Below are 24,837 nucleotides of genomic sequence, written 5' to 3' on the forward strand. Positions count from 1 at the left end.
AGGGGACACGGGGGCCCTCACTGATCTCAGCAGGGACGAGGGAGGGGGTCTGAGCCCCCAGACCTCAGCTGCCTCACGCACCCCAACGCATGTCCCTGTGTGCCTTGGCTTGTAGGAGGAGCAGATGGCGTCGAGGAGGCAGAAGATCGCTTCTTGGCTGCGGTGAGTTGCTCTGGGGGCTCGGGGTGCCGGGGCTCTTCCCTACGCAGTGGGATGCCCGTGCCACTGGTCCAAGGGCACTGGGCAGCTTTGGACTTGTCAGGGATGAAGTACTTGAGGATTTCTTTTCTTCCTTGCTTGGGTGGCACACAGCGGGGGATTTTGGGGGCCCACTGGGGAGAGGTACAGCAGAGCCTCAACCAGTCCCGAGCAGGGTGTGTTGTGCCCAGCGCGGTGCGAGGCCCCACGGTGGCATTCAAAGAGGGTGGTTGTCAAGAGCTGAGACAAATTTACTCCCTGCTCTGCCTGACCCCTCTCCTGTCCCGCAGGAGACTTCTTCTGTTCCTCGCCTTCCTGCAGATCATCGTCCTCCTCTTGGTCCTCCTGAAGAGGGACATGCTCGATGGAGTCCTGCCCCCAAAGCTGACAGACGCCTTTGGGAGCTGCCCAGGGAGGTCCTAGTTCTCTTGAAATCAAACTAGAAAGAGAATAAAGAAACCTGTGATTGTAGGACAAGCACGTCACCTTGTCTCTGTTACCTAAGAAAAACCACCATGTAAAGATGGCTTTGAAGCCATGCGCAAGGGACCTTGACTGACAAGAAGGGGAGAGGCCTCGCTGTTAGAAGGGGAGGCCGTTGTCATCGGTGCCCTTGGGAGCCTCCTGGGCTGGTTAGGTCCTGCTGTGTCGTCCCTCCAGCAGGTCTCTCCGAAATCCCCCATGAGGACCAGGGCCCACGAAGATGAGGCTGCTCCTAGTTGGCCATTGAGGGCCTCACCTTCCCTGCCTGCTCTTTAGTCCTTACCCAGGAGCCCTCAGTCACCCTCACTCTGCTCTTCACCCAGGCAGAGCTCCACGCTCTCCAGCTGCTCCCTCACCTAAAGGGCAACTGCCGTCCTCCTTGTGCTGGCCTGTCCCTCCAGAGGAGCCTGTGTCCCTCCAGTGCTCACCCCAGTCCTGGTGGCCATCCCCACAAGATCATGGCCCAGCAACTGCCCCCAGGGCTCAAACCCACCAGGGCCAGAGGTGGCCCCCACCCCAGGGAAGCCCCCGCGCTGGGGGGACAGGACTGGCGTGAGGGGATGCAGCCAGGGCTCTGTCCCCAGTGCCCACTCTGCATGCTGGGGGTCCCTCTGCCCCCCATCACCTCTGGTTTGAGGGGGCCGCAGCCCCATGGCTGGATCTACTCAGGGTCAGTTTTGCACCAGGTTGTCCCTCACCAAAAACAAGGTTCCCCCCCGCTGCCATCCCCCAGTCCCAGCAATAATCATCTCCACCAGCCTGGGGGGCGGGGGGGGGCCATGCGCCCCTGCCCCAGGCCACCCCCACCCACTCGGGGTCGTCCCTGTCCCACACACACACACACACACACGCACTACCTCCTGCCTCTGGCTGCCCCCTGCCAGCTTCTCCAGCAGCTCGCAGGTTTCGCTGCTGAGGGGAAAGGCCCTGTCGGATGGTGGCCGGAGCGACCCGGGCTGCCACCTCCCAGATGCGATGCCGCTGCACACAGCTGCTCGAGGGGCCACAGCCGAAGCATGGGGGTCACTGCCTGCCTGCCGCGTGCCCCGACTCCGTCAGTGGGATCGAGCGCACCCTCAGCAAGTTTGCCGACAACGCCAAGCTGTGTGGTGCGGTCGGCACGCTGGAGGGAAGGGATGCCGTCCAGAGCGACCTTGACAGGCTTGAGAGGTGGGCCCGTGTGAACCTCATGGCGCTCACGAGGCCAAGCGCAAGGTCCTGCACGTGGCTCGGGGCAATCCCAAGCACATATTCAGGCTGGGCGCCGAGTGGATTGAGAGCAGCCCTGCGGAGAAGGACCCGCTCAGAAAAGGGTGTTGGTTGACGAGAAGCCCAACGTGACCCGGCAATGTGCGTTTGCAGCCCAGAAAGCCAGCCGTATCCCGGGCTGCATCCGAAGCAGCGTGACCAGCAGGTTGAGGGAGGTGATTCTCCCCCCGTACTCCGCTCTGGCGAGACCCCACCTGCAGTACTGCGTCCAGCTCTGGGCCCCCCCCCCCACCATAAGAAGGACATGGGCTTGTTGGAGCGAGTCCAGAGGAGGGCCCCAAAGATGATCAGGGAGCTGGAGCACCTCTCCTGCAAAGACAGGCTGAGAGAGTTGGGGTTGTTCAGCCTGGAGAAGAGAAGGCTCCGGGGAGACCTTATAGCAGCCTTCCAGTACCTAACAGGGCCTACAGGGAAGCTGGAGGGGGACTTTTTACGAGGGCATGCAGCAACAGGACAAGGGGTAATGGCTTTAAACTGAAGGAGGGTAGATAGAAGGGAGAAGTTCTTCCCTGTGAGGGTGGTGAGGCCCTGGAACAGGTCGCCCAGAGAGGCTGTGGCTGCCCCATCCCTGGCAGTGTTCAAGGCCAGGCTGGATGGGGCTTGGAGCAACCTGGTCTGGTGGAAGGTGTCCCTGCCCATGGAGAAGGTCTTTAGGGTCCCTTCCAACCCAACCCATTCTAGGATTCTATGAATTCCAAATTCCTTCTTCGCCGAGGCCCAGGTTTTAACTGGCCTGTAAAGGAGCAATGCTGCATTTATTTTTGGGTGCGGCAAAAGCACAGAAATGTCACTTGCTAATTTCTTTAATGAAACTGGGGAAAAGTGAGGACGCCTGGTAGCTTTGCACCGTAGGTCAGAGCGACGTTTAAAATTTCAAACCCCTCACGAACTTGAAGATCAAAGCCGTCAATATCAGCCGCCACAAACTTGAGTTGTCATCTTGAGCAATTGTGAGATGGCAGTGGTTAGAGTTGTAGAGAATGGGGTCTTGTTTGGTTCTGCTGTGTTCTTTAGGCAGAAGTTGTTTTGCAGGGATTGTGTTTAGTTACTAATGGACTAGAAGGGTTGTTGCCTGGTTATCGAAGCGTTTGGCAGTACATTTCCTTTAAAATCTATGCCCAATTCAGGGGTGAAAATCCTAACTGAGAGGCTTGCCATCTCGTATAAAAAAATTCTCTGTGTTCCACCCATTTATAGTTTCTTCCATTGGTTTGCTAATTTTGCATCTGTGGGGGACATGGGGCCGGCGCAGCCCCACCACATGTGGGCTGGCATGGCACTGTGTACTGCACGTGGAGCAGGGGCATGCCAGGCACCCGGCCCCCAGTTCTGAGGGGGACAAAAACATCCCTTGCAAGATGCAGGGCAGCAAGATGGACTGAAATGGGTTGTCTCCACCCAAAGTTGCCCTCGTCAGGCCTAGGTCACCCCAAAATGGTGCCCGAGAACAGAGAGGTGTCACACCGGTGAGTCCCTGTGGTTTTCCTTCCTTGTGGCCTTGCTGCAGGCAGGAGGCAAGGGTTACCAGGGTTTTAGTTGCTGTCACCTCCTGTCCTGGGAACCCCTTGTGCAGGTTCATTGTGTTTCTTGGCTCTCGCGCACTGAACTGACCTGAGCTTTCCCACCGCTCTTCCCCTCCCTGCTCCCCACCTTGCCTGGACACTAGTTTGCACAAGTAAGCCTGCTCGCTGCTTCTAATTTGGCATGCTGTTTGGGATTGATTTTTGCATGCAGTAGATGTGCATGGAAGTGGGGGATATGAAGGGGAAGCTGCCATTGCAGCTGCACAAGGGGAAGGCGCCACGTTCAGCGCCGGTTGCTGTGGAGGGGATTGTGAGGGGTGTGCTCCTCCGGTGTGAGATAACGGGACTTGGGTCCGGGCAGGTGCTCAGCAAGTAAGCCTAACCGAAGGTCATCCTCTGGTGTGAGGCTGTCAGTGAGAACCGAGCATCAAAACCAAAAAAACCCCATGTTCTGGTTGGAGAATGGGCTGATGAGCAGCTGAAACAGCATGAACACGGCACAAAACCTGACTGAGTCAGCCCCTTGATGCTGTAAGTATCTGCAGCCATCGGGGTCCCCAGCGCTCCCCCTCCATAGCAGCTGGCTGTGGGGCAGGGATCACCCCCTGAGCAGGGACCCCTCTCAAGGCTGAGAGACCCCGTACCTGACACCAGGCACCGGCGGCTTGGTACGTGGCGTTGTTTGCATGCAGGTAACATTTAAGATACGTGTAGGAAGCTTACGCGATGAGCTTTGTATCCTGCCCTAACGCTAAGTGGAGTAGAGCACTGACCACCGATCCATCTGTGCTTATTAAATATTTTATATCCCTACACTGACTGATAAGAATTCGATCAACTAATGACTAGATGAGCTCCGGCCGAGTGACCTGTGACTCTTCTCCTGACCGAGACCCTGTGCTGGGGGCCAGACCCCGTCACCGCTGCCATGCACCCCATGTAGGGGTTATACTGTATAACACTATGATTGAAAGAACAGACAAAAGTGGGAGGTAGGTCGTGCGAAAGAGTGGAGGACAGAGGACTGGCAACATCTCCCCGGCAATAGGGAGGTCCTGACCTTTAAAGGTGGGATGGGTGAAGGGCCATGCTCGGGATGGAAGCCCAGCTGCGAAATGGAACCAACGGGTAGACTGCCTGGCCCAAATCAGGACGGTCACCAGTGAGAAGGACGATTGGGACCGACAAGCTGAATGGTTGCGTATCAAGCGAGGCCAGTCAGGGAAAGCCGATCTTTATTACGAATGCCAATCCCAGGGTTGGCCAGTGCCTATGAAAACCTGTCAAGCAATCCTTGCAGCTTGTCCACAATGCTAAATAAGGCTTTACTGGGAGGGGTGGTCAAAAAGGCAGCAGCCCCTCACTGGCTGCTCGGAGGGTCTCTCCCAGCACGCATGCCAGGTTGGCATAGGCTTCCAGCACGCATGTCAGGTTGGCGTAGGCTTCCTTGGGCAGCAGGCGGTGGAAGACCTCGGGGTCGTACCAGGATGCGTAAAGCACGGCAGCAGCCACTGCAAAGATGATGGCCAGCTCCAGGCCGACAAAGAGCAGGAGGAGTGTCCTGTGGGGCAGAAGAAGTATGGGAGACAGGGCAGGGTGGATGCATCCCAGCCCCAAGAGGGATGGAGGAGCCCCACCGGCTGGAGCAGGCGTCCAGCCCATCACCCGGTGGGGACACTCACTGCAGCCAGTAACTGAAACCGCGTCTCCTCGCCCGCACGTCCCTCTCCTGCAGGTCAACACAGAGCAAGGACACTTGTCAAGCGCTGCTGCACGGCCGGGACAGCTGGAGTTGCACGGAGTTGCCTTGCACGGGAGCGTAGCCCACGCGTGGCTGGCACCTCCGTGGACCCCTCTCCTCAGGGAGACCCACAGGCTCTTCCCCCTTACCAGCCGTGCTTCCACCACCTCCGGCAGCACAGTCTCCGGCATCTCTGCCTCCTTCTTCCTCTGATACTGGCTGCAGGCAACAGGGCTTGGTTGGACACATTACAGACCTCCGTGGCCACGCCGGGGGTCCCCTTCCACACACACCCCCCCCCCCACCCCAGGCAGGGATGGGGCTCCCCTGGCACCAGCATTGGCAGCCCCATGGCGCCGGGTGCTGCAGGGACACCCGTGTGGGGCGAGGGACCCCGCTTACCAGCCCTCTTCCTCCTCCAGTCTCTCTTCCAGATTTCTTATTTCCTGACGCAGCGCCTGGGAGAGGGAAGGGTCTGAGTCCCTGAGCCTGCTGTGGCCCCAGGGACCGTGGGCACCCGCCCGTTTTCCCCCGGCCCCTTCGGCACTACCTCATTCTCCTGCTTGTCCTCCTTGAGCCACGATGCTATCAGGGCACGGAACTTTTCCTCCTGCAAAACCACGGGTGCGTCGTGCGGGCAGCTGGGCTGGGACCTTGGCACCCTCGCCCCTCTCCAGCCCCAGGGCTGTGCCCACTCACTCCCCCGCTGCCCTAGGGCACTACTGGGAAACTGGGTGACTCGCAAGGCCGGGCGTGGGGAAGCGATGGACCCCCCCCCAGCCTGGGAAAATTGTCCTCCCTAGTCACGCCGCTGGGCAACCGGCACTCGGTGACCCCTCTCTGAGCAGGGGGGTTGGAGACGACAAGATGACCTCCAGCGGTCCCTTCCAACCTCTCAGCCCCAGCTGACGCAGCTCTGGGTCAGGGGCAGAGGAGAGGACACCAACCTTAGTGCTGAGCTGCTGTACGGCATCGTGTGGCTCCTGATGGTTCTCCTTCTGCGTGCAGAAAGGAGAGCAGGGGCTCAGGGTCTGCAGCCCCAGCCCCTGTGGACCAGGAGCCCCTCCATACCTACCCTAGGCTGCAGCAGCTCCTTGCTGCTTGCTGTCAGCGCGGAGCTCTGCTCAGCATCTCTGCCGGCTCCTCGACTGGTCGCCGCAGCCTTTGCCGCCTGCGGGAATGGGGAACCATCAGACGCCCTCTCACAGACATACGCCCCCTCGCACACGGCGCTGCCCCTGCTTCCCATCTCTCAGCGCCCATCAGCCACTTGCACACCCGCACCCGGCCAGCGGTCCTGCGTGCCCCCTCGCCCCATGCCCGGCTCAGCCTGTGCTTGCTGGCAGCCCAGGACTTGGCAGGAGATGGGGGGGGAGGCGCCAGGGACCTGCACTGCTGTGCCTCCCTCTGCCTTTTCCCAAAAGCGGTCTGCCTGGGAGAGAAGAGGGAACGGCAACATCTGCAGGAGGGGCAGGGGCCCAATCCCTCCATCGCGGATGCCACATCCCAAAGTCAATGACCCCGCCCGTGGATGCTGGGGTGCGGGGACCCAGCACTGGCACCCCCTCCCTGACCCTGCCAGGATGGGCATCCTTCTTCCCTGTACCTTCTGTGCCTCTTCCAGGCTTGCGACTGCCTCGCTCTTTGCTATTTGAAAGCGCTTCTGCGAGAGAGGAGGAGGAGAAGCCATCAGGGCACTGGACATTCCCACAAGCGCCCTCCCCTCCGCATTATCGCTTCCCGGCTCCCCTCGGGCACTGCCTTTGCCCCTGCGTCCTCTCTCCTTCCCAGCCTTGCAGGCGGACAGAGGGACCCCCCCCAGGCCCAGCTCTGGACACGGTCCACATCTGGACATGGACCTGAGCAACTGGCTCTAGGGGACCCCGCTTAAGCAGGGGCATTGGACAAGATCAGATCATCTCCAGCGGCCCCTTCCAACCTCAACCAGACCGTGGTTCTGTGAACTCACCTTCATCTGGGCCACCTGCCCCTCCAGTTGCTGGAGCTCCTGGCCGCTCTCTTCGAAACAGCGTGCCACGAGACAGTTCTGGGAAAAGGAGCCGCACGCAGGCACTGAGCCCCTGACACAGCCCCAGCCGCCGCAGCTGGGGGACGTGGGTACAGGAGGGGACACTGACCTCCGAGGTGAGCCGCTCCAAGGTTTTCTGCAGCTCCTGCTGCTTCTGCCCCTGCATGGTGAAAGGAGGGGTCAGGGGCTCCGGTCTCGCAGCCCCAGTCCCCGGGGACAAGGGGACCGCTCCCCACCTACCAGACACTGCAGCAGCGCCCTGTGGCTTTGGGATGCTGCGGAACAGCGGGCCAGGCACGCCCGGACCATGCGGAGGTCTTCTTTCACCGCTTCTGCCTGGGTGGTTACACCTGCGAGTCGGGAGCGAGCGGGGTGTGAGGGGCACGGATGCTCGCAGGGATGGTCCCCAAGCTCAGGGCATCTGCACTCATGCACGCCTGCCTCTACTCGGCATATGAGCGAGGCTGGGGGTGCCGCACACGGACCCCCTCGCCCGGCAGCCGGCTGTGGGGACTGTGGGGATGCTCTGCCCTCACCTTCCTCTTCACCGCCAGAGACATTCCACTGCATGGTGGACAAAGGACAGGTCGTTTGCGAGTCTCCTCTAAACTCCTGCCCAACAGCTCCGAGGTTCTCCCCGGAATGTTCCCCCGTCTCCAGGAGCAGCCCCTTTTATACCCGCCGGGGCACCCGTGTCACAGGCGTGAGGTGACGTCACAGTGACATGGTCACCGCTGCCCACCGCGACATGGCCATCGCCTCCCTGGGCTGGCACCAAGAGCTGACCTGGGGCTCGGCCGCAGCCGCTGGGGAAACAGGGCATCACTCTTAGCCCACCAGCGGGAGCGACCGCGGGCACCGCTTGCCGGCGTCTCCCTGGGGGGGTCTGCCGGTTCCTTCACCACCCGGCTGCCACCGTTGCCCACCCCAGGACCAAGCAGGAGCCAGGCTGCGCACAGTCCCAGAAGACACTCGCACGGACACGCGTGAACGACGGGCGTGCACGGATGGCCACGCCGCATGGGGTCCAGCATCCAGCCCCCACCGGCATCCAGCATCCAGCCCCAGGGGGGAACAACAGTCTGGGAAGGGGGAAAAATAAGGACCAGCTCTCTGTCAGACTCGACAAGGGTATAAAGGGGGTCCCGCCGGAGGACACCCTGAGTCAGTCCTCCTCGGAGCAGCGGGTCTGCAGTCCGGGACTCTCTCCTTGGGTCAGGATGCCGCCCCAGGTAACTCCTCGAGGTTGAGAGCCCTCATCTTTTAGGTGAGTGATACGCGCATTTTGAGTCATCGCTTTTAAATCTTAAGGATTCTTAAGGCGGCTGTGTAGTACCAATTCCCCTTACATCATTGAGCCTGTGGCTCACTAATGTTATCGGAGTTCTAACTAACTTTTTACCGAAGAATAAATCTGACTTTTAACACCTGCTGGATTTGATTGTGTGAGCCTCCCCAACAGACCTCCAGGCCCTTCATGCCAGCTCATTCCTTGGTCTCAAATTACCACCTCTGAGCAGTCACAACCAGAATTTCCCCTTCGGGGGTCTCACGCCACCCCAAACCATGCATGAAACCCAGCAGTGCCCCAAAATGCTGCCAGTGCTCACGTCGGTGCCCCCCACCTCCAGCCCCACCCCGCCCTTGGCACCCTCCCTGCAGGTATTGATGTACATGGACGAGATCCCCCCGCGCCGTCTCTTCTCCGGGCTGAACACCCCCAGCCATCCCAGTTGAGCATCCCCTCCCTGAACCCGCTGGCCACGCTCCTCCTGACGTAGCCCCGGACACCCTTTGGCCACCTTGTTGGACTTGATGAGGTTCCTTCTGGCCCATTTCTCCAGCCCACCCGGGTCCCCAGACACCAGCACACCCACTGGGGGACCAGCCACCTCCAACCCCAGTTTTGTGGGTGCCGGCGCTGCCAGCCTGTCGCCGTTGAGTCGGGCACTGGGGGAGTTGCACCCCCAGCCACGGGAGGGAGGGACGAACCACGACACCAGGGATGCAGACAAGACAACATTTAATTTTTTTGACATTTCAGAAGGGGGAGCGCCCCGAGCATCCCCAGCCCCACGCTCCCCAGCAGCTCAGTAGTAGGGGAACCCATTTTTCTTCTGGGACCAGCGCTGCCAGCACGGGGGCTTGCGGAAGCGGATGCGGCAGGGCTGCCAGTGGCGTCTCCACCAGGACTTCAGGCAGCGCCAGAGGCGGGCACAGCTCTCCCGCAGGCACCGTCCAGCCCTGCACGGACCCGGGGCCGTCCGGCCACGTGTCCTGCCCACGGGCACCCGCTGCCGGGGACCAGGCTCTGCTGGGATGCTCGTGCCCGCAGCAGCGGGGATGGTGCTGCACAAGCCCATGGAGCTGCTTCTTTCCGGCTCTATGGGGCTGCTCCTGTCCAGTTCCACAGGGCTGCTCCTCTTCACATCCACCGGGCTGCTCCTGTCCAGTTCCACAGGGCTGCTCCTCTTCACGTCCACGGGGCTGCTCCTGTCCAGTTCCACAGGGCTGCTCCTCTTCACATCCACCGGGCTGCTCCTGTCCAGTTCCACAGGGCTGCTCCTCTTCACATCCACCGGGCTGCTCCTGTCCAGTTCCACAGGGCTGCTCCTCTTCACGTCCACCGGGCTGCTCCTGTCCAGTTCCGCAGGGCTGCTCCTCTTCATGTCCACCGGGCTGCTCCTGTCCAGTTCCACTGGGCTGCTCCTGCCCAACTCCACGGGGATGCTCCTTTCCCACTCCATGAGGCTGCTTCGCTCTTTTCCCGCATCCGTGTCCCCACCCGCAGCCTTGTCCACGTCCGCGTCTGCCGCTGGCAGCTCAGCCCCAAAGCGCTGGGGCCAGACTCTGTCCCCCAGCAACCCCAGTTGCACCTGCACCTCCATCTTGGCGGAGGGGAGGGGGGGGTCCCTGGGTGGGGTCCCACCGCAGCCCGCTGCTGTCCCTTGCCGCTGGGCCAGCACCGTCTGCAGCAGCTCACTTTGCTGCTCGGTCACTGCTTGGGCGGCCTGAATGGTACTAATGAGCTGGAGGACGAGCTCCCCCTCGTCCGTGGCCACAGCTGGGGGGCTGCTGGGGGGTGACTCCTCGTCCACGGCGCTTTGCGCCCTGTCCCCACCATCCCCAGGGACCCGCTCTTGCTTGGCCCCCACTGGCAACTCCAGCAGTCTGTCCATCGACCTCTTCACAGCCTTGGGGGTCTGGGGGGGTCCCAAGCCAGCGAGTGCCGCCAGCTCCGCCATCGCACCGGGCCAGGGCTCCGGGAAGGAGTAGAGGGAACACAGGGAAGAGGAGCTGCTCCCCAGGATGGAGGACAGGGAGACCAGCGGGGCCCCCGGGGACAGGCACTCCTGGCTCGACGCCTGCATGATGGCCCTGCAGAGAGGAGAGGGAAGAGACCCAGCTGCACCCCGGCCCCTCCAGCGGGACCCGAGGGCAGCACCCCCTCCTTGACAGGCAGGCGAGGGTCTGGGGCAAGATCTGGGGGGGTTTCCCCCAGCACTCACATCTCCAGGGTCTGTGTGACCTTCTCCACATCTCTATGTGTCTGCTGCAGAGAAGCTGCTGAGGGAGGGGATACAGTGAGCGGCCAGCAGCCCCCGGCACAGCCCCAGGGTCAGGGCTGCCGTGGGGTTCGGCCGATGGTGGGGTGCTCGGTGCCAGGGCCGCTCACCGCTCTGCTTCTCCGTATGGGCTCTCGCCGCTTTCATCTGACTCTTCAACTCCTTCCACAAACTCTGTAGGATTCCCCAGGAGCTGGGTGAGACCGGAGCAGCTCCCGGCCCCACGCCGCAGCCCCCCACGCCACTCCACGCCGCCCCACACAACGCCATACCCCATGCCACGCCGCGCAACGCCACGGCACGCCATAGTGCCGTGCGGCACAATGGCCACCTACCCAGAGCCGCTTGACCTGCAGGACAGCAGAGACCAGGCTGAGCTGCACCACCAGCATGAGGAGCTGGAACAGCTCAGCCAGGGTGAGGTTGTTGGAGCGCTCCATGGCACCGGCTCCGGTGTGGCCACGGCGCTCCAAGTCACCGGTGGGGGTCCGCGGTGCGGATCCCCAGTGACTGCATGGGTTCCCAGTGATGGGCGCCCAACGCTGCTGCTGGTGTGGCAGAGGCGGAGGCTGCAGTCTGCCGAGACGATGCCAGACTGCGGTACCCACTGCCTGCTCCCGCAGGGCTCCGCACCCCACTTTTATAGTACGGCAGCAGGCAGTCCCCCCCTTTGTGACATCGTGGGACCGGCAGACCCCCCCTTTGTGACATCGCGGGACAGGCAGACCCCCCCCCTTTGTGACACCTGGCAGCCCCCCGCACCCTCCCCAGCCTGGTACGGGCAGATGCGAGGGGCTCAGGAGGGGCTGGGATGTCCCCCTGGAAATCAGGGGTGGCAGCTGGGGGAAGCCCACAGTCTGCAGGAAGGGGGACCCTGGGGGGGGCTTCAGAGGGGAGGGAGAAGGAGAAGGAGAAGGAGAAGAAGGGGAAGGAGAAGGAGAAGGAGAAGAAGGGGAAGGGGAAGGAGAAGGGGAAGAAGGGGAAGGGGAAGGACAAGGGGAAGGGGAAAGGGAAGGGGAAGGAGGAGAAATTAAAGAGAACCCCCTGGGTGCTGAGCCCAGGCCCTGGCTGCTTGACCCCAGCCAGCAGCCGACCCCCCCAGCCGCTCGCTCCCCCCCCAGCAGGATGGGGGGACAATCGGGAGGGCAAATGCAAGGAGTAGCGGAAACTCTGGCTAGGGACAAGGCCGCTTTAATTAGCGAAGGGAAATAAAGCACCAAATCGCCAAGAGGTGCCCGAGTGGTCGGTGCCAGCAGCCCAGCCGGGTGATGCTCAGCCAGGGCCCGACCGATGGCTGCGTGGGAAAAGCCCCCCCTGATCTGAGCGGCAGTGCGATGCCAGGCAGGCTGCAGCGTCCCCTCGGCCAGCCGGGGTCAGCCGTGCCCCCCAGCCCGCTGGTGGGGGGCACAGGAGAGGCAGCAGGACCCCCCCATGGAGGAGAACCTGGGGTGCCGTGGCTGCCCCGGGTTTAGATGCCGCGTCCCACCTGCCCCCAGCTTCTCCACTCCCTGCTGGGGCCAGGCATGGCCCTGGGCTCCTGCTGGGATTTGGGGGTCTGCACCCCCCCCGGGATTTTGCCCCCTGGGGGTGTTCCCTCCCAGGTCCCCGAGAGAGGGCTGCAGGGACAGAGCGGTCGCTTCGTCCCTGTGCCGGATGGCCGGGCATCCCGGGTGAGGTGACGCTGGCTGTAACGGAGCCGGGAGAGACCTCGGTGCCACCCAGGCCAGCCCCGACGGCCGCTATGTGGCGTGCGTGGCAGCAGCGGCAGGGGCCGGGGTCCGGCCCCCCGGCACAGGGTCTCGGTCAGGAGAAGAGTCACAGGTCGCTCGGCCGGAGCTCATCTAGTCGTTAGTTGATCGAGTTCTAATCAGTCAGTGTAGGGATGTAAAATATTTAATAAGCACAGGTGGATCGGCGGTCAGTGCTCTACTCCGCTTTACGTTAGGGCGGGATACAAAGCTCATCGCGTAAGCTTCCTACACGTATCTTAAATGTTACCTGCATGCAAACAATGCCATGTACCAAGCCGTCGGTGCCTGGTGTCAGGTACAGGGTCTCTCAGCCTCGAGAGGGGTCCCTCCTCATGGAGCGTGCTCCCCCCCCAGACCCCCTGGGTCGTCCAAGAAGCAGCCGGGGAGCGAAGGCTGCCAGGGGAACGGCAGCACCGGTGCTGCTCAGGGTGGGAGCGGGTGCTGTACCTGCCTGGCTTGGGATCCTGCAGCGCTGTGATGATTTTTTGGGGTTTCACTTCTGCTCGGCAGCGAGGCTGGGGGCCTGTCTGCGGGCTGGTGCCACCAGCTGCTGCGTTGGCCCCATGGTCCTACCCGCTTTGGCTCTGAACTTGAAAGCGTGCCGTGCCGTGCCATGCTGCTGCAGGGGTCCCTGGGGAGGGACACCACTGCAGGGTCTCCACCGTGGGATGTTGGCCACCACGGGCTGGGCTGAGTGGGCACCGATGGACCCCGGGACCGACATGCCCTGCCTGGCGGACCCACAGGTAGGAGGTGAGGACCTGGTTCCTCTCGTCCTGCCGAGGGGAGAGGGTGGGCGTGGGGGGACAGACACCAGTGCCACCAGCAACCCCCCTCGACCCTCCAGTTCGGCAGCTTCTGTAAGGGTCCCAAGGGCCTGAGATGCTTTCAAGGGGACTGTACTGGTTTTGGGGGGGTTGGAGAGGTCTGAGCTGGTTTCAGGTGGTCCAAGCTCCTTTTGGGGGGTGGGGGCAGTGCTGTTTTTTGGGGCTCTGAGCTGATTGGGGCCAGCTGGGCTGGTTTTGAAAGGCTTGGGCTGGTTTTGAAAGGTTTGGGCTGGTTTTGAGGGATGAGCATCAGCTCTGGGTCAAGCAGGACCCGGTGGGGGAGAGCAGAGCCCGGCTAAGCGGTGACCAGGAGCGTGACAGGGAAGGTCCCGTTTTGGCCGGGCTGGGCTGCCGGTGCCGGTGCCGTGCGCGGCCACTCACCATGTCAATAATCTGGGAGAGGGTGATCTGGAGAGTGACGCTGAGCGCCCGGTCCGTGTCCTCCACGGGGCGCAGGGCACTGGAATAGTTGGCGAAGAGGTCGTGGAGCAGCTTGTAGGCGAACCTGCCCTGCGCCCCCCGGCAGCCCGAGGGGACCCAGACCGGGGCTGGAGGGGCCGCGGCAGCGAATGCAGCCGGACCCCTCCCAAGGGACCCCCAGGACCCGGCTGTGGGGAGCCACTGGCAGCTGAGCGAGGTGGAGAAGCATGCGGGGACACCCACCCCTCCTCACCACCAGCCCAAGCCCCCCAGCCCACCAGCCCCGGCCCCCACCCAGGGATGCCCGATGCATGGGGATGCTGCTGCTCGCAGGGGCCAGGGACCCTCTCCCCGCGCCCAGGGCTGGGTGGGGGTCAGTGCCCCTCGCCGCCCCCTCTGCCGCTTACCTGGGGCCAGGAGGCAGCTGGCGAGGCAGAGGGCGAGCAGCGGGCGAGATCCGGGCTCCATCCCGACGTGCGCAGGTCCCGGGGGACACAGCGGGGGGGGACGTGCTGCCTGCAAGCGCTGGGGTGACGTCAAGGCTGGGGCAGGGCAGGGGGGGCATGGCCCCCCCCAGGGACCGATAGTCTCTGTGCGGCGAGCCCTGTGTCGGGGGGCTAATGGAGAGCGACCCCAGAGGGTCCCTGGCTGGGACAGGGTTGGGGTGCAGCTGAGCCCCTTTGGGACGGGTCTGGGTGCTGACACACTGCCTGCTGGCTGCCCACCAGCTCCCCAAGCCCAGGGAAGTTTTCGCCCACCAGCCCCCTGAACCATCACTCCCACGAGACCCTCCTGGCCACATTGGTGGCAGGCAGCCCCTTCTCTGCCTGCTCCAGGCAGCTCGGGGCCAGGACCACAGTGACGAGGACCGTACGGCGGACTCGAGCGGGCAGGGACGAGGTTGCTCCTCACTGTGTTGTCTGGAGCTAATGATTGGGATGATGGGGCAGGGTGAACCCTCTCTAGGTTTGCAGATGATGCCACACTGGGAGGAGTGGCTGAGATGCCAGAGGGTCGCGCTGCCGTTCAGAGGGACCTGGGACAGGCTGGAGAGATGGGCCAACAGGAACCTCATGGAGCTCAACAAGGAGAAGTCCTGCTGCTGGGGAAGAACAGCCCCCGGCATCAGTCTATGCTGGGGGCCACCCAGCTGGAAAGCAGCTCTCTGGAAAAGGCTCCAGGGGTCCCGGTGGACACCAAGCTAAACATGATCCAGCAAGGGAGGCTAACGGTGTCCTGGGCAGCGTTAGGAGTGTTGTGGTCGAGGGAGGTGAGCCTTCCCCTCTCCTCAGCACTGCTGAGGCCACACCTGGACTGCTGTGCCCAGTGCTGGGCTCCCCAGTACAGAAGAGAGAGAGATGGACATACTGGAGAGAGTCCAACAAAGGGCCACAAAGATGCTGACAGGGCTGGAGCATCTCTCCTATGAGGAAAGGCTGAGAGAGCTGGGACTGTTCAGCCTGGACAAGAGAAGGCTCTCAGGGATCTTATCAATACCTGAATGGAGGGTGCCAAGAGGACAGAGCCCAGCTCTTCTCAGTGGTGCCCAGTGCCAGGACCAGAGGCCATGGGCACAAACTGAAGCGCAGGAGGTTCCCCCCGAACATTAGGAAGCACTTTTTTACTGTGAGCGCGACCAAGCACTGGCACAGGTTGCCCAGAGAGACGGTGGAGTCTCCATCCTTGATATTCGGAAGCTACCTGCACATGGTCTTGGGCAACTGGCTCTAAGTGGCCCTGCCTGAGCATGAGCGTTGGACCAGATGGTCCAACTTCCCACCACCACCCTTCTGTAATGCTGTGTGATCTGTGGCCCTGGGCAGGGACATCACTGTGGGGCGAGTGGGGACGAGGGGCTGTGCACTGGGGTGGCTCACATCCCCTTGTGCTCTGGACTCACAATTTCATACTCCCCAGACTTGTAGCCCGTTGTCCTGGGCTTGCTGATGCAAGCGGAGAAATCTGGAAGAGGGAGGAGCAGGGTGTCACCCCAAAACACCTGGGGTGGCTGTGCCCTCCCTGGGGTCAGCTCAGGATCCCCACAGCCCACCCTTCCCTGAACCCCCTGGCTCACCCACTCCCTCGGTGCTCAGGCGCTCGTCCCGGAACTTCTCGTACGCGGCGTTGGGGTTAATGATGATGTGCTCCACGCTGGTGCTGGCGAGCTCCTCCTGCACACAACACTCAGCGTTAGGGATGAGGCAGTTGCGAGGGTTTGTTGGCAAAGCCGCCTCCCTGCAGCACCGGGGGTGGGCCGGCGCTGGGGAGAGGATGGAAAGTAACAGAGGGGGCGAAGGTGGCCCCGTCCTCCCCAGGACAGGAGCACAGCCCCCAGGGACTGACATGCAGCAATGGAAGCCAGCAAAGGATCCCCCAACCTGCTGCCCTGGGCCACAGCAGCCCCTCTCCAGCCCTTGTGCCCCATCATGGCCTGAAGCGCTTTCGGGGAGCCCTAGCGTGCTGCAGATGGACAAGGGGTGAAAGCAGCGGGAGCAGCACTAGCAGCATTAGGGGGCTGAGCGGAGGCAGGAGCGAGCACCCGCTAGCAGAGCACAGGGTTACGTTGGCCGACAAACAGACGGGCTCTTACCAGCTCCTTGCGTTTCCCAGAGGTGAGAAAGCCAGAGCAAGGTTAGGAGAGGGGCAAGAGAAAGACAAAAATCACGTTACAAGGTTTGTCCCATGCACAGCCCGCCATCTCCCACATCCCTCTGCCAAGGCTGCTGCTGGGCTGGCCCCACGTGAGGGCTCAGCAGCCACATGGGACACAGGACCGCCAGTGTGGAAATGAGGGCAGTCACGGAGGCAGGGGCTCCCTCTGCCTTTTCCCAAAAGCAGTCTGCCTGGGAAAGAAGAGGGAACGGGAACATCTGCAGGAGGGGCAGGGGCCCAATCCCTCCATCGCGGATGCCACATCCCAAAGTCAATGACCCCGCCCGTGGATGCTGGGGTGCGGGGACCCAGCACTGGCACCCCCTCCCTGACCCTGCCAGGATGGGCATCCTTCTTCCCTGTACCTTCTGTGCCTCTTCCAGGCTTGCGACTGCCTCGCTCTTTGCTATTTGAAAGCGCTTCTGCGAGAGAGGAGGAGGAGAAGCCATCAGGGCACTGGACATTCCCACAAGCGCCCTCCCCTCCGCATTATCGCTTCCCGGCTCCCCTCGGGCACTGCCTTTGCCCCTGCGTCCTCTCTCCTTCCCAGCCTTGCAGGCGGACAGAGGGACCACTAGGAGTGGATCTAACTGCCCCTAGGCTCCTCTGTGAGAAGGAGTCTGGAAAGCAAGGGGGTCCACTCTGAACCTCGTGACTCAACGGGAGGGCTCTCCTCACTGTCTTCCTGAGCCGATCCCTAAATCGGACAGGCGAAATCTGTCTTCCTTTGTCTCTTGGTGCCGTTTTTAATTTCCATGATCCCTGTACCTCATCCTCTTAGACATGAACCGTTGCCCAAGTCTGGGACTAGGAGTGGATCTAGCCGCCCCTACGCTCGTCTGTGAGGAGGAGTCTGGAAAGCAAGGGGGTCCACTCTGAACCCGGTGACTCAACCGGAGGGCTCTCCTCACTGTCTTGCGGAGGTGATCCCCAGGTCGGCAAGGCTGGTATGTTTAATGACACGGTTAGCACATTTTATTTATGTAGTCTACTGACGTAGTTTCATGCCACTACTTTCTGTGACCATGCCAGTTCTCAGGAGGATACCAATTCTGGTAAGTGGGAATTCCTGTTGGCCAAACAAAAGTTGAATTTTGTGACTTACAGGAACCCTGGGGTCGTTTTGCCGTAATGCTGACCTGGGAATCAGCAAACTTGAGTTGTCATCTTGAGCAATTGGGAGATGGCAGTGGTTACCAGCTGTAGAGAATGTGGTCTTGTTTGGTTTTGCTGTGTTCTTTAGGCAGAAGTTGTTCTGCAGGGATTGTGTTTAGTTACTAATGGAGTAGAAGGGGTGTTGTCTGGTTATCGAAGTGTTTGGCAGTACATTTCCTTTAAAATCTATGCCCAATTCAGGGGTGAAAATCCTGAGAGGCTTGCCATCTCATGTAAAAAAATTCTCTGTGTTCCACCCATTTATAGTTTCTTCCATTGGTTTGCTAATTTTGCATCTGTTTCTGGAGCAACTCGGGATGGTCCAGGCCCAGTTTATTTCAAGTAAAGAGAAGCTGTTTGGTTTTGTCACTTCAAATACTCATATGAATATATCCGATTAAAACACCGTAAGTGTGGCTGGTTTTTCTCTTAGTCGTGTGCGGTTTCCTTGATTTTTTGCTGATGATGTGAGCCTGATGGTTAGTGCAGTAAGTAGCTTGGTTGCCAGTAGAGATCATAAAGGCAACAAAACGTCTTTTCTGTGCAGGTTTGAATATCGGGAAGTTGAAATACTTCTGAAGCGTGGCTTTGTCTGTAATGAAACTGGAACAGAGTTGTCAGACTGGTCAGTTGCCCTTAACTTGATGCACATTCTTCGAGCTCTGACTTCTGTAGCTCTGTTCAATGTTGGTGAAACGGCTGGTGTGAATTCACCTGGCCGTAACTGTCTTCATGACACTGCCTGTAGGTCATGGCGCGTAAGTTCAAGGTCTTCTGTGGTCAGATGATGTCTGTCACCCATACACAACATGAGAGTAGAAATTTGGGAAGCAATTGGGAAGAATGAGATAACTGGTGGATTAAGCTTGTGTCTCTGATGCTTTGTTAGGGTCATGCTGGTTCTTCTGAAAGGTTCTTCTGAAAGGGTCTCAGCGTGGGTAGGCGTTTTGTCCACCATATTGCGACTTCCACCAAGTGTCTTTCAAGATGTCTTCCAGAAATCCCTGAAACTCCTACAAGTGGTACAGGTAAACTTTGTTGTTGAGTAGAATTGCCGGGGGGGACGGGGGACCAACACCAACATGACACCACTCTAGTTTCAAAGTTAGGAGAAGACATTTTGAAGTTCAGCAAGCTCGTTGTTGTTGTGCAGATAGGGAACTGTTGACGACAGTTTTTTTCCAAGATTGGAGTGGTTCTGCTATTCTTCTGGCTGTTGGAGCCCTGGACTTAATAATCTTGGCATTAATCATATTGTCTGGTTTCAGCTGGGATAGAGTTAACTGTCTTCCTAGTAGCTGGTACAGTGCTATGTTTTGAGTTCAGTATGCGAAGAATGCTGATAACACTAATGTTTTCAGTTGTTGCTCAGTAGTGTTTAGTCAAGGATTTTTCGGCTTCTCATGCCCAGCCAGGGCACAAGAAGTTGGCACAGGACACAACCAGGGCACCTGACCCGAACTGGCCAACAGTGTATTCCATACCATGTGATGTCCCATCTAGTTTAGGAACTGGGAAGTGGGGGCGGGGAATCGCCGCTGGGGGACTGGCTGGGTGTCGATCGGCGGGTGGTGAGCAATTGCCCTGCGCATCATTTGTACATTCCAATCCTTTTATTACTACTGTTGTCATTTTATTAGTGTTATCATTATCATTATTAGTTTCTTCTTTTCTGTTCTATTAAACCATTCTTATCTGAAGCCATGAGTTTTACTTCTTTTTCCCGATTTTCTCCCCCATCCCACTGGATGGGGGGGAGTGAGCGAGCGGCTGTGTGGTGCTTAGTTGCTGGCTGGGGTTAAACCACAACACATATATAGGAAGAAATAATTCGTATGTATGTATGTATAGACAGGTGTTGGATCTGTTTCTGCACGGGACAGCTTCTCAAATTAGCCTGCCCTGCAGTGTAAGTTCGTTGGTCCAGGTGCAGTAGAATGTGCTGGCATGGGCTCTGCATCATGGTTATGCAGTGCCAAGGGTTCAGAAGGGCTTAGAGTCTGGAAAAGACTGTCACATCTTCTGAAGAAGGACTCTCCTGCCCCCCGCCCTCCTGCCCCACTGATGCAGTTTCCTTCCCCACAGAACCCGCTGTTGGTGGGGCTGAAGGGCACCAGCCTCGTGGGGAGTCAGGCAGGGGCTGGGGGCATGCAGGGTCCCTTTCCCCCACCCTATACCCATTGCACTTGGTGGGGCAGCCCCAGGGTGCTGCCGTGTTCCCCCTCACCCTGTTTTCCGTCCCCAGGAGACCGTGCAGGTCCTGCAGGCCAAGGTGAACATCCTGGACGTGGCCGTGCTGGACCAAGTGGAAGCCCGGCTGCAGGTGAGGGGGGGTCAGAAGGAGAGAACTGCACGGTGGGTGTCAGGAAGCCAAGGGAGAGCCATGGGATGGCAGTGGCCAAGGCCATGAAATTGGGGTTGGGCAGTGCTGGATTTGGGGTCTCACCTCTGCTGCCCCCTCCCCAGAGTGTCCTGGGGAAAGTCAATGAAATAGCCAAGCACAAGGCAACTGTGCAAGATGCCGACATGCGGAGCAAGGTAAGAGCTGGAGGGGAGGCCCCCCACAAAGGCAAGCCTGGCATGGTGGGGGACATATGGAGCCCCCCCTCCAGACTGTGCTCACCCCCCCTTCTTGCCCTGGCCCATCCCCCAGATCCACCAGATCTATGAGATGATGCAGCGCTGGGATGGCGTGGCCAGCACCTTGCCCGATGTTGTGCAGAGGCTGGTGACCGTCAGGAACCTGCACGAGCAAGGTGAGGGGCTGAGGGGATGTTGGGGACAGTGGCATGGTGCCACTGGGAGCATCTCGGGGAGGGGGGGTCATGCTGCTCCCCCCCACCAGCACTGAGCTTTCTCCTCCCTCCCAGCTACGCAGTTCGGGCAGGTCCTCATGCACTTGGACAGCACGCAGCAGGAGATAGCGGGTGCTCTCAAGGACAACACCGCGCTGCTGGCGGAGGTGGGTCCCACCAACACCCACTGGGCTGGAGTGGGATCCCCTTCCTGCCCCTGCCGACACCCCTCCATTCCCACCTCTGGGCGGGGGGTGGTGGTGTCTCTGTAGCCCCCCGATTTACCCTAATAAACAGCTCAGCTCAAAGTGTATCGGTGTCAGCATCTCCTCTAGGCTGTGGGGCATGAGCGCGGCCCAGCTTGCTGGGTTTTAAATGTGTCTTTTCATTGTGCATAAGCCCCCCCACCCTCCCGCAGACTCCACGGTGCACTAAATCCAATTGCTCTGTCAGAAAGCTGTGACCCATGGGGAGAACGTCTCCTCGTTGCCAGCCGTGGGGCAGGAGGTAGTGTGTGTGTGTGCATGGGTGGGGGTGGCCTAGGGCAGGGGCGCACGGCCCCCCCACAGGCTGGTGGACATGATTATTGCTGGGACTGGGCGATGGAAGCGGCAGGGGGAACCTTGTTTTTGGTGAGGGACAACCTGGTGCAAAACTAATCCTGAGCAGACCAGGGCTGCCACCTCCCGAATGCGATGCCGCTGCACACAGCTGCTCGAGGGGCCACAGCCGAAGCATGGGGGTCACTGCCTGCCTGCCGCGTGCCCCGACTCCATCCTCCTGGTGTCCCTTCGCATGACAGCAGCTGCTGCTCTCTGAGCCGGTGTGAGACCCCATTGCTCTTGGGAGCCTGCAAGCATGGTGTCTGCTTGGGCTAGAGCAGAGGGCTAGTCTTCATTCTTCCCCTTCTGGGCTCTTGTGCCCCCCTGGGGCTGGACGCTGGATCCTGGATCCTGGTGGGTGCTGGACGCTGGAGCCCGTGGTGTGGCCGTCCGTGCGCATGTGCACACTCGTGGTGCACGCACGTCTGTCTGAGCGTCTGCTGGGACTACATGCGCAGCCTGGCTCCTGCTTGGTCCTGCGGTGGGGAGCTGTGGCAGCCGGCTGGTGAAGGAACCAGCACACCCGCCAGGGAGACATCGACAGGTGGTGCCTGCGGTCGCTCCCACCGGTGGGCTAAGAGCCATGCTGAGAGTGGTGCCCCATTCCCCAGTGGAAGCGGCTGGGCCCCAGGTCAGCTCTTGGTGCCAGCCCAGGGAGTTGGCGGCCATGTCACAGTGGACAGCGATGGCTGTGTCACTCTGATGTCACCTCGCGCCTGTGACATCGGTGCCCCGGCGGGTATAAAAGGGGCTGCTCCCAGAGGCGGGGGAGCATTTGGGGGACAACCTCGGTGCTGCTAGGCAGGAGTTTGGAGACGACTCGCCACGACCTGTCCCGTGGCCACTGTGCAGCGGAAGGCCCCGACGGGGGAGAGGACAGCGAGGGCAGGGCAGCTTCATGGACCCCGCACGGGCGCCCGCCAACGCAGGGATCGGGGAGCTCCTTCTCTCCCCATCAGTCCCTGGTGCCCCCAACGCCTCCTGCTACGGTGTCCGTAGCAGGGGGAAGAGGGTGCCTGGCTGCTGCTCGTCTTGCTGGAGTTGTGTCATGGCACGCTGTTTGGAAGAGAACAGCCAGAAGCTCCAGCAGCTGGAGAGGCAGATGGCCCAGACGAAGGCAAGTTCACAGAACCACAGTCTGGCTGAGGTTGGAAGGGACCTCTGGAGATGATCTGGTCTCGTCCAGTGCCCCTGCTCAGGTGGGGTCACCCAGAGCCAGTTGCTCAGGCCCGTGTCCAGAGTCGGGCCTGGGGGTCCCTCTGTCTGCCTGCAGGGCTGGGAAGGAGAGGGGACACGAGGGCAGAGGCAGTGCCCGAGCGGAGCCGGAGGGGAGCGCGCTTGGGGAGTGTCCCGGTGCCCTGACGGCTTCTCCTCCTCCTCCCCTCCTCTCTCGCAGAAGCACTTTCAAATGGCAAGGAGGGAGGCAGCTGCAAGCCTGGAAGTGGCGCAGAAGTTGCCCTTTCCTGCGCATGGCTCCCTGCGACGTCCCCCGCTGGCTTGGCAGAGGGAGCAGTGGTCGGGGGCGGTAAAAGCTCTCCAGGAGGAGGCCCAGATCAATGAGGTACGGGGGACAGGAGGCACGAGGGCTCAACATGTTTGTGGGGGAACCCCCCTCAGAGGAGGCATGGCATGGCTTCTTAACCAGGCCCTTTGCTTCTCCAGCTGCTGAGGAACAAGCTCCAGCACCTGCTGGAGAGACGGCAAGGCCTCCAAGAGCCAACAGCTTTGTGAGTGGCAACGGGGCCCTGACTGAAATCTGGGGCAGGGGGTTCGGGGGGGTTGCTGGGCAGCAGTGGGCAGGCCTCTGCTGCTCACAGACATCTTCCTGGCTCCTCCAGCCTGCTCTGGAGAGCCCTTTGACTTTGTCTAAGTGGCTCAAAAGAGCACTGAGCAACTCGGGACTCCTGGAAGCAGCTCTGCACAACTCTGAGCAGCTCCCAGGCTCTCCTCCGTGCCCTCCGGGCCTGGGGTGGGTCTGTGCGGTGCTGGGATGCTGGGGGTGCCTGGTGCCAGCCCCAGCAGAGGCTGGGCAGCACCCTGGCTCCCTGTTGGCCACCCAGGGGTTCACCATGCTGGCCAAGGTCTCTTCTCACAGCCCAAACCCCGTGGTGTCAGTAGCAGGGGGAAGACGGCGGCGCAGGCAGACGCGGCAGGCGAGAGCCTGCTGCAGGAGCTGGTGGCTGTGCGGCTGGTAGGACAGACAACCCCGCTGTGGGCCTTGGGGAGGGAAGGGTCTGCACTGTGCCCAGGGGACACGGGGGCCCTCACTGATCTCAGCAGGGACGAGGGAGGGGGTCTGAGCCCCCAGACCTCAGCTGCCTCACGCACCCCAACGCATGTCCCTGTGTGCCTTGGCTTGTAGGAGGAGCAGATGGCGTCGAGGAGGCAGAAGATCGCTTCTTGGCTGCGGTGAGTTGCTCTGGGGGCTCGGGGTGCCGGGGCTCTTCCCTACGCAGTGGGATGCCCGTGCCACTGGTCCAAGGGCACTGGGCAGCTTTGGACTTGTCAGGGATGAAGTACTTGAGGATTTCTTTTCTTCCTTGCTTGGGTGGCACACAGCGGGGGATTTTGGGGGCCCACTGGGGAGAGGTACAGCAGAGCCTCAACCAGTCCCGAGCAGGGTGTGTTGTGCCCAGCGCGGTGCGAGGCCCCACGGTGGCATTCAAAGAGGGTGGTTGTCAAGAGCTGAGACAAATTTACTCCCTGCTCTGCCTGACCCCTCTCCTGTCCCGCAGGAGACTTCTTCTGTTCCTCGCCTTCCTGCAGATCATCGTCCTCCTCTTGGTCCTCCTGAAGAGGGACATGCTCGATGGAGTCCTGCCCCCAAAGCTGACAGACGCCTTTGGGAGCTGCCCAGGGAGGTCCTAGTTCTCTTGAAATCAAACTAGAAAGAGAATAAAGAAACCTGTGATTGTAGGACAAGCACGTCACCTTGTCTCTGTTACCTAAGAAAAACCACCACGTAAAGATGGCTTTGAAGCCATGCGCAAGGGACCTTGACTGACAAGAAGGGGAGAGGCCTCGCTGTTAGAAGGGGAGGCCGTTGTCATCGGTGCCCTTGGGAGCCTCCTGGGCTGGTTAGGTCCTGCTGTGTCGTCCCTCCAGCAGGTCTCTCCGAAATCCCCCATGAGGACCAGGGCCCACGAAGATGAGGCTGCTCCTAGTTGGCCATTGAGGGCCTCACCTTCCCTGCCTGCTCTTTAGTCCTTACCCAGGAGCCCTCAGTCACCCTCACTCTGCTCTTCACCCAGGCAGAGCTCCACGCTCTCCAGCTGCTCCCTCACCTAAAGGGCAACTGCCGTCCTCCTTGTGCTGGCCTGTCCCTCCAGAGGAGCCTGTGTCCCTCCAGTGCTCACCCCAGTCCTGGTGGCCATCCCCACAAGATCATGGCCCAGCAACTGCCCCCAGGGCTCAAACCCACCAGGGCCAGAGGTGGCCCCCACCCCAGGGAAGCCCCCGCGCTGGGGGGACAGGACTGGCGTGAGGGGATGCAGCCAGGGCTCTGTCCCCAGTGCCCACTCTGCATGCTGGGGGTCCCTCTGCCCCCCATCACCTCTGGTTTGAGGGGGCCGCAGCCCCATGGCTGGATCTACTCAGGGTCAGTTTTGCACCAGGTTGTCCCTCACCAAAAACAAGGTTCCCCCCCGCTGCCATCCCCCAGTCCCAGCAATAATCATCTCCACCAGCCTGGGGGGCGGGGGGGGGCCATGCGCCCCTGCCCCAGGCCACCCCCACCCACTCGGGGTCGTCCCTGTCCCACACACACACACACACACACGCACTACCTCCTGCCTCTGGCTGCCCCCTGCCAGCTTCTCCAGCAGCT

The 24,837-nt window shown here is 60.8% G+C and overlaps 3 protein-coding genes across 4 annotated transcripts; 2 read left to right on the top strand and 1 right to left on the bottom strand.

Moving 5' to 3' along the window:
- Positions 1-4,919: 4,919 nt before the first annotated feature.
- LOC138689904 (uncharacterized) lies at positions 4,920-7,936 on the bottom strand. Of its 2 annotated transcripts, XM_069806544.1 has the most exons (8): positions 7,484-7,936; positions 7,353-7,403; positions 7,184-7,261; positions 6,821-6,877; positions 5,617-6,385; positions 5,364-5,433; positions 5,156-5,202; positions 4,920-5,034 (listed from the first exon to the last, which is right to left on the bottom strand). In XM_069806544.1, exons 1-5 carry the CDS (start codon positions 7,811-7,813, stop codon positions 6,239-6,241), a joined length of 663 nt encoding a protein of 220 aa, XP_069662645.1. In that variant the 5' UTR covers positions 7,814-7,936; the 3' UTR covers positions 4,920-5,034; positions 5,156-5,202; positions 5,364-5,433; positions 5,617-6,238. The 2 variants fall into 2 exon arrangements, with proteins under 2 accessions (XP_069662645.1, XP_069662644.1); XM_069806543.1 differs by having other exon boundaries at positions 5,364-6,385.
- A 10,556-nt stretch (positions 7,937-18,492) lies between these two features.
- On the top strand, positions 18,493-20,681 carry LOC104318879 (dynactin subunit 2-like). The gene is made up of 5 exons (XM_069806588.1): positions 18,493-18,642; positions 19,860-19,937; positions 20,081-20,152; positions 20,268-20,370; positions 20,485-20,681. Exons 1-5 carry the CDS (start codon positions 18,508-18,510, stop codon positions 20,679-20,681), a joined length of 585 nt encoding a protein of 194 aa, XP_069662689.1. The 5' UTR covers positions 18,493-18,507.
- A 1,378-nt stretch (positions 20,682-22,059) lies between these two features.
- Positions 22,060-23,899, top strand: LOC138689933 (uncharacterized). Its single transcript, XM_069806589.1, has 6 exons — positions 22,060-22,128; positions 22,285-22,572; positions 22,674-22,738; positions 23,130-23,202; positions 23,374-23,420; positions 23,747-23,899. The coding sequence occupies exons 1-6, from the start codon at positions 22,060-22,062 to the stop codon at positions 23,877-23,879; spliced, it is 675 nt and encodes a 224-aa protein (XP_069662690.1). The 3' UTR covers positions 23,880-23,899.
- Positions 23,900-24,837: the final 938 nt, after the last annotated feature.

Source organism: Haliaeetus albicilla, chromosome 18 (assembly GCF_947461875.1).
Source record: "Haliaeetus albicilla chromosome 18, bHalAlb1.1, whole genome shotgun sequence".
In the NCBI taxonomy this organism is placed as follows: Eukaryota; Metazoa; Chordata; class Aves; order Accipitriformes; family Accipitridae; genus Haliaeetus; species Haliaeetus albicilla.

Coding starts and splice junctions, on each gene's coding strand:
- LOC138689904 (XM_069806544.1), bottom strand. CDS start 7,813: ATGCAGTGGAATGTCTCTGGCGGTGAAGAGGAAGGTGAGGGCAGAGCA. Junction 7,262..7,352: donor TGGAGCGGCTCACCTCGGAG/GTCAGTGTCCCC, acceptor TCCTTTTCCCAG/AACTGTCTCGTGGCACGCTG. Junction 6,386..6,820: donor GCCTGGAAGAGGCACAGAAG/GTACAGGGAAGA, acceptor CCATTCCCGCAG/GCGGCAAAGGCTGCGGCGAC.
- LOC104318879 (XM_069806588.1), top strand. CDS start 18,508: ATGCTGGTTCTTCTGAAAGGTTCTTCTGAAAGGGTCTCAGCGTGGGTA. Junction 19,938..20,080: donor AAGTGGAAGCCCGGCTGCAG/GTGAGGGGGGGT, acceptor CCCCCTCCCCAG/AGTGTCCTGGGGAAAGTCAA. Junction 20,371..20,484: donor CAGGAACCTGCACGAGCAAG/GTGAGGGGCTGA, acceptor CCTCCCTCCCAG/CTACGCAGTTCGGGCAGGTC.
- LOC138689933 (XM_069806589.1), top strand. CDS start 22,060: ATGGCACGCTGTTTGGAAGAGAACAGCCAGAAGCTCCAGCAGCTGGAG. Junction 22,129..22,284: donor GGCAGATGGCCCAGACGAAG/GCAAGTTCACAG, acceptor GTCTGCCTGCAG/GGCTGGGAAGGAGAGGGGAC. Junction 22,573..22,673: donor AGGAGGCCCAGATCAATGAG/GTACGGGGGACA, acceptor TTGCTTCTCCAG/CTGCTGAGGAACAAGCTCCA.